Source organism: Elgaria multicarinata, chromosome 15 (genome assembly GCF_023053635.1).
Source record: "Elgaria multicarinata webbii isolate HBS135686 ecotype San Diego chromosome 15, rElgMul1.1.pri, whole genome shotgun sequence".
Classification (NCBI taxonomy): Eukaryota; Metazoa; Chordata; class Lepidosauria; order Squamata; family Anguidae; genus Elgaria; species Elgaria multicarinata.
The window spans coordinates 13071359-13085809 of NC_086185.1; the positions used below are offsets into that span (position 1 = coordinate 13071359).

Consider the following 14451-nt stretch of genomic DNA (forward strand, 5'->3'; position numbering starts at 1 on the left):
CAAGTGGTAATGGGTCACAGCCCAGCCGATGGAAGGGCCTTGCTGCCTCACCTGTCCCCATGGTGCAGTCCGGTGGAACAGCTATTGGTGGAAATGTTCCACGAGGGTAAGGAGCCAAAGTGCGGTTCTAGGTGAGCAGATAGACTGGGCCTTGCTGATTCATCTCTCCGTGATGTCACTAGGTGGAATAGCTATTGATGGAGACCATTCCGGGAGTGGGGAGGAGCCAAATGCCATTTGCTTGTGACCAGGCCGGTGGAGGGAGCCTCTCTTTCTCACCTCTCCTTCTGATGCATCCAGATGGGATGGCTGCTGGTGGAGACAGGTCCTCCTTTTTAAGAACCTTGCCTGCTGTTAACTGCGGGTCATTCAGGACTTTGTAATGACTTCAGACCCGAGGGGCGGAGAGTGATGAAGGATCCTTGACTCCAGGGCTGGATGTTGCCATGACTCCATCCTGTAGAGCAACCTGATCTTGAGAGTTTTAATCTTTCCCTCCAGAAATCCTCCCCAATGTATAGGCCTGCCTCCCTCCCCTGCCCCGGTCCTTCCCTCCAGAAATCCTGCCTCCACTGCACTGATCCTGCCTCCCTTGCCCCAACGCAGGGGTATTGAACCTCTTTCACTCTGGCAGTGGAGTTCAATCTCAGAGATGTTCTCAGTGGCCACATTCCAGTAGGTGGGAGTGAAGGCAAATGGCGGCAGACTGTAGGCAAAGGGGCGGAGCCTAAATACCACAATGTTTTCACTTAAAGCTCTTGGAGTAAAGCTCAGTAGAGGCATTTCAACCTTTTAGAATGGGGAGTGGGGATTGTGGAAAAGCTGGGAAACCACATTATTATTATTATTATTATTATTATTATTATTATTATTATTATTATTTGTATACCGCCCCATAGCCGAGGCTCTCTGAGCAGTTTACATAGGATAAAAACACTTAAAAACAATATACAAAAAATTTAAATCACAAAAACATATAATTTAAAACCATAAAAACATACAAAAACAAACCTAGGCTAATTACATATTGCTAAATGCCTGGGAGAAGAGAAAAGTCTTGACCTGGCGCCAAAAAGATAACAATGTTGGCACCAGGCCGGCCTCGTCAGGGAGATTGTTCCACAATTGGGGGGCCACCACAGTAAAGGCCCTCTCTCTTGTTGCCATCTTCCAAGCTTCCCTCAGAGTAGGCACCTGTAGGAGGACCTTGGATGTTGAGCACAGTGTATGGGTAGGTTCATGTTGGGAGAGGCGTTCTGTCAGGTATTGTGGTCACAAGCCGTGTAATTAGCAATTAAGGGGAAAGCAGTAGGGCCGGGGTAAGGAGTGTGGCGGACGATCAAACCCCAGAGGCCCAGATTTGCCCCGCTGGCCTAAGGTTCAGCCCACCCACCCCTGCCTTAGTGCTTTCAGTTAGCTGCTTTGGCCCTCTGCAGCAGATACTGACCAGGAAGCTGAGAAAGTTCCTTGGTTCAGATTGGGTTGTCCTGACCCAATGATTAGTCTGGCCATAAAATCAGTGGCCCAGCCTTCCTCCAAAATCCACATAAACTCATTCAGATGTGTTTGAGGCAGGAGTAGAGTATGTTTCTTTCTGTAAGCCGGCCGGGAACATTTTGCTGCCTGAGGCAAAGGACAAGATGGCGCCCCCTCCTATTCCATGCCCAGAAGCATGGAATGGGAGATGAGTCTGTCTTCTACACAAACGTTGGGACAACACTCTCCATTGAACATGCAAGCAGCAGGCTGATGCAGGGGCTGCAGAGTAGGCCGCAAGGCGCACAGTGTTCTCCTTGAACACTTTGCTGCTGCCTCCCAACATCTGCCACCTGAGGCAACTGCCTCAGCCTGTCTTATGGTAGGGCCGGCCCTGGCTGATGGGGTATCAACTACTACACAGCAGAACCCAGTGGAAGAGGTTTTGTGTTCCTTATTAAATGATTTCTTGAGGTCTCCCAGATTTATTTATTTTAAAAAGCTAAACACTTGTTAATCCCAGGCCTGCCACAAGCAAAGTATTCAGCTGGTGAAGTGGGCCAACCACTGCTCTGAGTGAGCCAGTGCACCTGAAACAGTAATTACGGCATTTTCAGTCTATTATTAAATTAACTGCACAGGGATTGCTTCCCCCCCTGCCCCGCCTCCTTCCTCTTGTGAATTGATGCATAAATGACATGATTTACCCTCCAATAAATCTAACGTCAGGCCGGGCCGTGGTGCGGTGTTCACATACCCCTTGGTCCCGTGACAGATGATTTTTGATTGCCGCAGGAGTTTACAGCAGCTTGAAACCATTCAAATTTAAAGGCATCATTGAAAATTTACAATATACCTGACTTGTGCAACAGGCAGATGTGGGCTGGTGAGAGGTAATTTTGTTTTGTTTTCTGTTCTCCTCCCCCCCTCCCCAAAGCATTGCAAACTCCATTTAGGAAGTGTCCCCACGAGAGGAGGGTTTTTAGACCCCTGAGTGTAAACAATTCTCCAATCACGAACACCAAACCGTGTAATTGGAATACCTTATAGCCCCCTTATATGCCTGAGGGAGGGGGGTACAGAAAAAGGATGGGGCAGGACAGAAAGGTCATCATCACAATAATTTCTCTCCTTTTTCTAAGGGATTTTTGGAGATTTGGTAAGACATTTGTCCCCCCTCTCCCATTTAATGATCCAACTTTTCCACAAGCCTTCACATCTCCAGTGAAGGAGCAAATGGCGATGCATGGGGCTAGCCCTGCCCCCTTGATGACATGTGTGCTAGCCCCACATCTTCATCCCTGCTGACTCCCTCCCAACCTTTCATAGAATCATAGAATAGCAGAGTTGGAAGGGGCCTACAAGGCCATCAAGTCCAACCCCCTGCTCAATGCAGGATTCCACCCTAAAGCATACTTGACAGTTGGTTGTCCAGCTGCCTCTTGAATGCCTCTAGTGTGGGAGAGTCCACCACCTCCCCAGGTAACTGGTTTGCACAGTGATTCCCTGTTGCGGGGAGGAGTCCAAGTGAGTATGGCCAAACACCCCCATTCCCACTCAGTGCTGGAAGGTGGACATTTGCAGCATCAGAGGCAGTAAGCCTATAGACACCAGTTGCTGGGGAACATGGGCAGGAGGGGGGTATTGAAATCAACAGAGAGGGCTATTGAAATCAGTGGGACTTCGGTTAGCCATGACCAACTTAACTCCCATTGATTTCAGTGTATGCCATTTGTACCTGGCTCTGGTTGGTAGATCTAGCTCAGTGGTAGTTGCTGGGGAGCATGGGCGGGAGGATTCTGTTGCACTGTGTCCTGGTCGACAGCTGGTTGGCCACTGTGTGAACAGAATGCTAGACTAGATGGACCCTTGGGGCATGGCTAGATGATGCGGGTGGAGGGGGATGATCTCACAATATGATCTCGCGAGGACCTGGGACGAAACTAGGACGGGTGCCCACACATCCCACGGTCTCGGGAACATCCTGAGACCATGGGAAAAACTGGGACAAAAGTGGTGCCCGTTATCCCAGGGCCAGGGAGGGATCATCCCTCTCTGCCCCTGGGATCTCCTGTGCATCATGTGGACGTATAGGGATGATTCCAGGGTGATCCCCAGGATAAGCAGTTGTCTAGACTTGCCCTTGGTCTGATCCAGTATGGGCTCTTCTGATGTTCTTCTGTTATGACTCACTGGAGTGACAGACGTGGCCCTTCAGATAACATCTGAAGGGGCCTTATGGCAATGGGAGAGATCTATATTTAGTTACTCCATAGGCCACGTTGAGGCCATCTTGCGCCAGCCACGCTTAGAGCCTATGGGGAGCTGGGCCTGATTTGAGGGAAGAACCTCTTGACGGGCTTCATTTGCTCTTTAGCTGAATTGTCTCTGAGCACTTTCCCCCTCAACATGAGGACAAATCCTGTTGGCAGATATAGGCTATGGGGCGTAGATTTGCCCCAGAGCTAGAAACCCTGTATATGGACCAGTGGAAACAGCAACCATAACCTATCTGTCAATAATGAATGTTTAGAATACGTTTTTATGGATAAGAGATTTATGGATGATCATATTTATCCGTTCTGATTACATCACTTAGTTAGTAACGTTATTGGTCAGTTTGCTTATCTCTAATGGTCCTTACTGGTCCCTGCTCTGTTAATCAAACTAGGTTACATTGCCAATACAAGGTAAGGTGAATACAATTCATACGTCACAGCTCACGTTCGATGCTGACGGGTTGAAAGTTTTTCCTTTGTCTAAGATGCACGTAGAATCCGCCATGCAGGAATGTTGGGGGTGGTGCGGGTGGGGGTTCTTAACCTTTCACCTGGAGCATAGACTTATTCCACAAAATGAAATTCCCTTTTACACACATCAGAGGGGCTTGGAAGGAAAAGAAAAGGAATTTGGACATTAGCGCCATAGTTTACAGAAGACCGTTAAATTTGAGGTTATATATTTTTGGATGTAGAGGTCAGAATAGAAGCGTAGAGAATCCATACAGATGTATCTAGGAGAGCTACTCTTAATCTGAGGGCAGCAGCAAAGTCGCCAACAACAGGGTGTGGGTAGAAGGTCAGGGATGAGCCAAGTTGTGTTTTGTAGCGGGTCCCTCCGCACATTCCACCTACAGAAGCCAACTGGGCTGGCAGTTGGATCTTATTTCAGCAGGCTAACTTAGAGGGCATCCAGTGGTCCGAGTGGTCCACACAGTTGTCTTCCAACACCTCAGTGCTATTTCTTGTTCCTCAGCATCTGCCCTCTGAAGTGGCTGCCACACTCTGGCAAAGGGTAGAGCTGGGCGTGTGTGTGTGTGTGTGTGTGTGTGTGTGTGTGTGTGTGTGAGAGAGAGAGAGAGAGAGAGAGAGAGAGAGAGAGAGAGAGAGAGAGAGAGAGAGAGAGAGAGAGAGATGGATTTCTCAGTGACAGACATCCCTACTAAAGATGTGAGCTGTGACTCCTGGCTTCAGAGCCTGGTTCTGCAACGTTCTCCATGTAAGACAAGGATAGGGAACGTGCAGCCCTCCCAATGTTGTTGGACTACAATTCCCATCATTCCTTACCATTGGGCTGATGGGAGTTGTAGTCCAACGAGACCTGAAGTGCTGCCCTACGGCTCTATTTCTAGCAGAGGCAGAGTCCGTAGGACCTCCACGCAGTATAGTCAATGGGTGATGCTGCTTCTTTCCAAAGGATGTGGCATTTCCAAGTAGTGAGCGTTCCTCATGCACTGACTCAGGGAGCTTAGCATCAGATCCTATGCACAACAGGGCTCAGGATACCACTCCCAAACTCCTTATTTTCCTGGCTTGGATCCTAGGAGACGTGAATGTAAGGAAGTTCACGGAAGGAAAGTCTCCCCTCCTCTCCTCACTGCCTTCACAGACACACATGGGATAAAGGAACATAGGAAACTGCCTTATACTGAGTCAGATCATGCGTCCACCTAGCCCAGTATTGTCGACCCTGACTGGCAGCAGCTCTCCAGGGTTTCTGCAGGATTCTTTCCTCACCCTACCTGGAGAAGCCGGGGGTCGAACCTGGAACCTTCTGCACGCAAAGCAGGTGCTCTATCGCATTGAGCTATGGCCCCTCTGAGATGGCAAGTGGCTGCAAGGGGGAGAAAGAGATGGGAAACTTTATTTCCTTAAGTCAGGGCACAATCCTATGCATGTTTAGACAGGAAAAAAGTACTGCAAGTTCCAGCACGCCCCAGCTAGCATACTGTTTAAACATGCATAAGGTTGCAAGCTTAACAACTCTTAGGATCCAAGCTGTTTTCTGGAAGGCGAGTCTTCAGGGATGATGATGATGATGATGATGATGATGATGATGATGATGATGATGATGATGATGACGACGACGATTTAGGGTTGCATCAAAACATCCCAGCTGTTTGGGATGGTGTCATACAATCAAAGATATCATATTTACAATGCGGGTGTTCACAGGGACATTCCTTGTGATTTCAGTGTTCTGTTTATCAAAAGGTAACAGTAAATGTCATTTCTCCATTCCTTTCTCCTTTTCAGTTCTGCTCAAATTAAAATAAATAAATAAATAAATAAATAAATAAATAAATAAATAAACAAACAAGGTTGATTCTTGAGGAGGTTGCATTTTTCTGTTCTTGAAGCACGGAAACTATGGTAAACCTATATGGGCATGTTTGTGATAATTTGTTTTAAAGATTCCTATTGATTTTATCTATTTTGCTTTTGTACTAGTTTTGTTTATGACCGGTGTTTAAACAATATGGAGCAATTTGGTTTGGGGATTTGTTGCTCATCCCAGTTTGTTTGTTTCGTTGGTTTTTTTTGCAACTTTTGGAATATACTTTAATTCGATGTCTTTGTTTTGAATCCAAGACTGGTACAGACAAGTTGGGTGGAGGGAAATAGATCTGTAGAGGTAAGAAAATGGAGCTGGCTAGCTCATGGAGATGTTTAAAACTAGGATTTCTTTTTGGTGCAAATTAGAGATGAACCAAAATGTCGCAGAAGGCACTCTTGAGAAAATTCCTGAGATTCCGCCCCCCTCCATTTACTCAACCCTACCTCTCCACCCCACCCTCTCAACAAGAGGTCACCTTGCAGAGTTGTCTCTAAATATTATTTGCCATTGGGGGGGGGCAGCTGCTATCCACCCCCCCCAATGCCTTGAAACAATGCTTGGTCTGGGGCATGACGTAGAATGCAAAATGGTAGCCAGGTTGCAACACAGTTGTTGCTGCTGCCACTTGCATTAGCAAGAGAGAGAGAGAGGGCATGTCTACACTAGCCATTTATCCCGGGATCGTCTTGGGATCATCCCTGTGCATGCAAATGACACACAGGGGATCCCAGGAGCAGGGAGAAATGATCCCTCCATTTTCCTGGGATAATCCTTAGGTGTAGAACGGGCAAGGGAGAGGGAGCACGGAGGAAGAGAAAGAGAGAGGGTGGGGGGAAGAAGAGAGACAGAGATGGAGACAAAGAAAGAAAGAAAGAAAGAAAGAAAGAAAGAAAGAAAGAAAGAAAGAAATTGTGCTACTTTACTGCTAATGATAAGCCAGAGTGCCATGAAAATGTAGGAGAATTCTTCCTCCCCATTGTGAAATTCGGTTAAATGCTCTTCCCAGTTTCCCTGCCAACAAATAGGGTGGAGGATTTTGTGCACAGCTCTACTGCAGATCTGAGGGGTGATAATATAGAAAGCCACTCCAGCCCTTTGAGCTAGGGTGCCCAATGACATGTGATCCTAGTACCCCAGATGTAAAACCAATGGCAAGGACTTGGAAGAGGATTTAGTGATTAATCTTCCTCCACCCACATTCCGAAATGGGACAGCTGCAGTAGAGGCTGTACCATGTGATATTTGTGAGGGTTACCCTGCCATGGATCACAAGGGTAGGAGGACCCTATAACCATCTTGGCCTGAACAAACGTTCATCTTCTAGAGATTTCCAGATCTGAAATGCTGAACTCTTCCTGCTCTAGCTGTATATATCTATAGAGTGAGAGATAACATTAAATAAAGATATAGTATTCCCATTCCATACTATATAAATGCTTTTAACAGTGTTTTTCGTTCCAGATATAAGAACTTTGTTTTTCCCTGATGAAACCCACATAAAGTTTGCAGAGCTCAAGACACTTCAAATACAAGGTGTTTACTCCAATTTATATCTTGTGTGACTTATACATATTTTTTCCTGAAACTTAAATTTTGTTTTGTTTACATGTGTTTTTGTATTGCTGCACAGAATGTCTGTCTCTTGCCCTTGTGTTGTTCAAACTTACCATGGTTAAAACTTCAGTGAAACTGATTTGACATTCACCTGAGATGAATAAAAAGAAATATTTATTTATGCAATGCATTATTAACATACTAATTTAAAACAAAACAACCACTCACATGGAAAGACATGTTGGTTGGTCCATTAGTAAAATTCCAGGATCTATTGCTGGGCAATACCTTTCTTCAGATCATCCAAAATCTCACAAAATAGCGAGCGAGCTTTCACGTTTTCCAAAACCCTTCATCAGGCAGGTGAGGGGTGTGGGTGGGTGTGCGTGCGTGCAAAAGACAAAAGAAGTTGCTATGCTTGATGTTGAAGACACAAAATCTGCATTCTTACGATGGAGCGTAGGAGGAAATAACAGATCTAACTGAATTAGGCTCTTCTAGGTGCTGTACAGATACTTGAAGATTAAGTGATGGTTGCTAGTATAGCTATTTTAGATCACGATAGCCAGTCTCCATCATCCCCAGCTAATGTTAAAGGTAGGTTTACAGTGAGGGTGGGCAACTTGCAGCTCTACAGATGTTTTGGCCTACAACTCCCATTGGCCCCAGCCAGTATAGCCAGTGATGAGGACTGATGGCAGCTGTAAGCCAAAACATCTGGATAGCTGCAAGTTGCCTGGCCTGGGTTTACAGGTATGTACTGCACAGGTTGCCAACCTGTGACACAGGTGGCAAAGGTAGGGCTTGTTTGGTGGGGGTGACACTCCTGGACTGGAACAGAAGGGACCATAGCTCTGCCTATTGCATAGAGCAGTCTTCCCTGACCTGCAGCCTTCCAAATATTTTGGACTTCATTTCCCATCAGCCCTAGCTACCATGGCCAATAGCTAGGAATGCTGGGACTCATACTCCAAAACATCTGGATGGGAAGGCTGCCATAAGATCAGTAGAAACTGCCTTATACTGAGGCTGTAGCTAGACCTAAGGTTTATCCCAGGATTGTCCTGAGGTCAAACCTGTTCACCTAAGGCCATCGCTAGACCGAAGGTTTATCCCTGGATCAACCAGGGGTCAAACCTGTTCATCTAGGTGACACACAGGGCATCCAGTGTTCAGGTAGGGATGAACCCGGGATGATCCTGGGATAAGCCTTAGGTCTAGCTACGGCCTGAGTAAGACATCTAGTTTAGTACTGTATATGCCAACTGGTTGTGGCTTTCTTGGATTTCAGACAGATGTATTTCCTTAGGTTGATGTGGAGATGCCAAGAATTGAATTGGAGAGCTTTCGCCTGCAAACACGTGTGCTCTACCACTGAGCTACAGCCCTTCCCTAAAAGGTGTGGCTCTCCCACCCTAGAGGCCTTCAAGAGGCAGCCGGACAGCCATCTGTCAGGGATGCTTTAAGGTGGATTCCTGTATTGAGCGGGGGGTTGGACTCGATGGCCTTATAGCCTCCTTCCAATTCTATGATTCTATGATGTTTTATGTGGGAATTTGACCTGGGACTCCTTGCACCCAAAGCAATAATTACGCCGTTTAGACTGGACATTCTGCTATGCGGAAACTTGCCAAATGGGTTGGTGGCCAGCGATCAAGTTTATGCCCGATGCAGAAGTTGCTTGAGCACAACGGGTCTTCGAAATGTACCCGCAGCTCCTGCTTGTGTAAGGCATGTCCCATTCACCACCGATAGAAGTTGTAATCGTATCCCCAATCCATGCTTTGAACTGCTCCAAGCTTTGAATTGAATCGAGAAATGTACGGTAGGTCTATCGGGGCAGTGTAGCAGCACCGAAGTGGGATGAATATGTCCCTAATTGGTTCATGACTGTGAGACAAGCAACTTTGGGTGGCGGTTGTTCGACAGCCCATTTGGGGAATCTTGAACCCTTTGGCTGGGCTTTCATGATACATGTGGCGCTATTACTTATGAGTTCAGCCTTTCCTCCTGACCCATGAGATTTACACTACAAAGAAACCGAGAACATCTTATTGTTTAGATTCCAGATGTAGCCTCATAGCATCTGGGCAAAGTCATCTGTGCACCTGTAACCTGAAATTTTCCGCATGTTACGGCATAAATGCTTTAAGTAATACCACAACCTCTTTCCTAATGACTTCAAAGCAAGCATGGCCACGCATAGATTGAAAACATGTATTGTTTGCAATTCTTAAGCGTTGTGTAGAGAGCTAATGGGTGGATTTTGGTAGAATGTCATTTGCAAGAAACGTATGTTGTGCATGCACTTTGCAGGATGTTGAACATACACAGTGTTGTTCACACAAAGAATTTGTTCTGGGAAGGGAAAGGGATGCTTTCAATTGAGATTAAATCTGGCATTTGGTTGATGACTTTTTAGTATTTCTATCATCTCATAATTTCCTCCAGAGAAACGAAAAGTGCAATTTGTATCTTTGAGAAAGGGGAGAAATTGCTAATTGAAACCATGTAATAAAAGGACAATTAGAGGGGGGGAAACTATTAGTTTGGGGCTTTCTTTGTTTTTGGTTTTCCCCCCAAACTATGTTAAACCTATTATTTTTAAAATTACTTTATTAAAAAGGCTGTAAAGCTGCATAGGGTGTCAGCAAATTCTACTTTTCTTATTTCAGTTCTAGTTTCTCTCTCTCTCTTTTCTTTGCATGAATAGTTAAATCTTTATAAAATGGAGACTAAAATTAATTGAAACAACACCAATTTATATATATATATATATATATATATATATATGTATTTTGTTTGTATTTTAATAAATTTCATCGTAAACTTCTTTCCCCCTACAGTTAAGGGATGAGCGGGCAGCTTAGCTCTTCTCTCTAGGGTGAACTATGGAAACAGCCACAGTGCTAATAAAAAGAGCGGAATATATAATCAAGCTTTCATTAGCGACGTTCTGATTTGTTATGCTGGCTTCATTCTTGTTACTGGTTGTCCTAATCCAGACAATGTGGAGGTGTTGTGGATAAGAGAATTGATAACTCTGAGTGGGAGGTATTTATTTATTTATTTATTTATTTATTTATTGCATTTCTATACCGCCCAATAGCTGAAGCTCTCTGGGTGGTTCACAGAAATTAAAACCATGAAGGCAATCCAAAGTATAAAACAAACAACAGCATAAAAACACAGGATAAAAGTACAATGTAAAAGCACAACCAGGATAAAACCAAGCAGCAATGCAGAGATTAATACAGATTTAAAATACAGATTTAAAAGAGCGAAGTTAGAAGACTAAGATGATAAACTGTTAAAATACTGGGAAAATAAAAAGGCGTCAAAAAGAGTATAACGTAGGTGCCAGGCAAACCTCTCTAGGAAGGTCATTCCACAGCTGGGGTGCCACAGCAGAGAAGGCCCTCCTCCTGGTAGCCACCTGCCTCACTTCCTTTGGCAGGGACTCACAGTGAAGGATCCCTGAGGATGATCTTAGAGTCCAGGCAGGTACATATGGGAGGAGGCGTTCCTTCAGATAGCCTGGCTCCAAGCCATTTAGGACTTTGGATGTTAATACCAGCACTCTGCATTGGGCCTTGACCTATACTAGAAGCCAGTGAATCTGGTAAGGACTGCCCAATCCCTGTTAACAAACATTCTGTCCTGTTTCCGGACCGTTTTCAAGGGCAGCCCCATGTATAAACGCATTGCAGTAATCCAGATGAGAGGTTATCAGAGCATGGATAACTGTAGCTAGGCTATCTCTGTCCACATATCTCTGTGCAGTTGATATATCAGCCTAATCCGTTTAAAGGTGCTACTTGCCATTGAGTCCACCTGCACCTCAAATGACAGTTCTGGATCCAAGAGCACCTCCAAACTATGAACCTGATCCTTTTGGGGGGTGTGTGTGCAACCCCCTCCAGAACAGGTTGAACATCCTCTAAGTGTACAGGTGAATCAACTAGTTTTACATGGGGCTTTCTCTCTTGAGCCTCGTGTGGCGCAGAGTGGTAAGCGGCAGTTACTGCAGCCGAAACTCTCCCCACGGCCTGAGTTCGATCCCAGCGGAAGCTGGTTCTCAGGCAGCCGGCTCAAGTCGACTCAGCCTTCCATCCTCCCGAGGTCGGTAAAATGAGTACCCAGCTAGCTGGGGGAAAGGTAACTGCGACTGGGGAAGGCAATGGCAAACCACCCGCTACAAAGTCTTCCAAGAAAACGTCAGCGAAAGCAGGCGTCCCTCTAGGAGTCAGCAATGGCTTGTGCTTGCACGAGAGGTTCCTTTCCTTTCCTTTCTCTCTTAAACACACACAGGCCACAGCTAGACCTAAGGTTTCTCCTGGGATCATCCAGGGTTCACCCCTGCCTGAGCACTGGATCCCCTGTGTGTCACCTAGATGAACAGGTTTGACCCCTGGTCTAGCTATGGCCACAGTAGAAGACCCAGCTTAGGAGTTGGATCCAATTCTAACGTGAGCTGAGGTCCACTTGTGCAACAGGTCATCTATTCGGCAGGGTTTGTGTGTGCTCCTTCCCCACCACCCTCTTCGCCCTCACATGTCACATGTTTTTGTTTTTTAACAACCTAGGCTTGTGCATAGTGTATCTTGACTGTGATTTGTGTTTCTACTGCAGCTGAAACTATTTTTAAGAGTGCCCTGAAATTGGATTTTTAATATTTATATGTGAGCTTCTTAAAGATATTATATTGAGCAATATAGAAGTATAATATAACCATTACTAATAAATAAATGCTAATAAATAAAATACACCAGGTGTGACCACGTCTAGGGAGGATGAATCTTGCCATGACTATCCAGTTGCTCGTTGGTGTAAATGACTCTGCCCCACCACCCCAAATGCCCTCACAATATCCTTGTCAGGCAAGCGATAGTAATTGGCTCAAGGATCCAACAGTGTGCTTCTTCACTGAGTGGGGATTTGAACCAGCGACTCTGCAGTCCTAGACTGACACTCTAACCACTACACTACTCTGACTCTCAATATCTATATTAGATTTGAACAATTTATTTTCTCTGAAATGGCAGAATCAAAGGGTTAATACCTATCTCCATTGGCAGTACTTTTTCTCTAAGCTAGTGGGTCGCTCTACTCCAGAGCTGGAACTGTGTGTGCGCATAGAGGCAGGTAATTGAATGCTACGTATTTGATATCTTCTGGTTGTCTTTACGAGTAAGGTACTTCCCTGGTTAGGGATGGGTGGACGAGTGCTGTGCACATTTGCCCAGATTCTCCAAGCATCAATTCAATGCTCACCTGTCCTTCAATTTCCACGAGTGCTTGCGTATGCTATTTTATTTCTGCCAGTGGGGAAATTGTGCAAATCTAACAGGAAAACGGCAAAAAAATGTAGAGTATTCCTCAAAGCTGCGTAAATTTCCCACATTGGCCAAAGCGTGAAACTGTGCATTCAAAAAAAGATGTGTAATTTTGAACTGAAATTTGCACACTTTTTAACCATGAGTGCACGTTCAAGAATTTGCGAACATTTTTGGAGAACACACTTTCCTGCTCGCATTTGGGGTGGCGAACGGGAGATGCTTGATTGCTTTGCAAGTCCAAATAATTTTCTGTAAATAATAATAATAATAATAATAATAATAATAATAATAATAATAATTTTTTACCCACCTCTCTGATTGGATTGAGGCAGGGAACAACAGCAAGCATAAAATAGATAAAATACTGATTAAAAACATAGTATACACTGTTAAAAACTTCCTAAAAGCATCCTAAAAGCATACTAAAGTATCGTAAAATTCTACTGGATAAGCCTGCCAGAAGAGATCAGTCTTGATAGCTTTCTTGAATGCTGAAAGACTGTCAAGCTGATGAGTCTCCTCCGGCAGGCCATTCCACAGTCTGGGAGCAGCAGAAGAGAAGGTCCTCTGGGTTATGGTTGTCAGTGGAGTCTTTGCTGACTGAATTAGATTCTTCCCAGAGGACCTGAGTGTGCGGGGCGGATTGTATGGGAGAAGGCGATCCCGCAGGTAGCCTGGACCCAAACCATGTAGGGCTTTAAAGGTAATAACCAACACTTTATACTTCGCCCGGAAACTAATTGGCAGCCAGTGTAGTTCAATTCCTGACACTTGTGAGAAGAAGGGCCAGTAGATCCAAGATAGCACTTTTGTACAGAAAAGTACAGTTGATCTCTTCATTTGTTAGTTGATCACTTCATTGTACTTGGCTCCCATTGAAATCAATGCATAATGCTAATCAGCGTGATTCATTCATTGTGATTCATTTCATACCTCACCTTTCTGCAAGAAAACAGCATTCTAGGCGGCTCAACGAAGTCCCATTGATTACAATGGGAATGAAGAACATCCAACTCAGTCCGGATCGAACTCAGTGTGTTACAATTAATAACTAAGCAATACACTGAAAAAGCCCCCCAAAAGAAATGTTTTAACACTGAAATCAAAACAGATGAACATGGCGTGGATCTAAATATTTTAGAAGACAGTAACGAGGTGATAACCAGTGGTATTATTCCTGTAATAAATATTTCAAAATTTGACAGAAAAGAAAAGAAGTAACCGTCTAGTACTAAATCCCTGCTATAAGAGGTCCTTTCTGGGAGTTATATTAAGGTTGTCCATCTCTGTCACCTGCAGGGTATGCCTCAGCAATTCATTTATTAAGTAGGCTCATGAAAGATGCCCAGCTCCTAGCAAATTGTTGGAAGAGTTGACAAGCAAGGAGCCACAGACACCCAGCGCCACAGGGCTTGAACCAGAAAACCAGACATTGATTGCCTGTTGCTTTTTTATGCCACGAGGG

The 14451-nt window shown here is 45.0% G+C and overlaps 1 protein-coding gene across 1 annotated transcript in view; it reads left to right on the top strand.

Moving 5' to 3' along the window:
- DACH2 (dachshund family transcription factor 2) overlaps positions 1-14451 on the top strand; it is a 397016-nt gene that overhangs the window by 207493 nt on the left and 175072 nt on the right. Inside the window, exon 6 of the mRNA XM_063142059.1 lies at positions 7555-7626. Coding sequence (XP_062998129.1) covers positions 7555-7626 — 72 coding nt within the window. The remainder of the gene's footprint in view (positions 1-7554; positions 7627-14451) is intronic.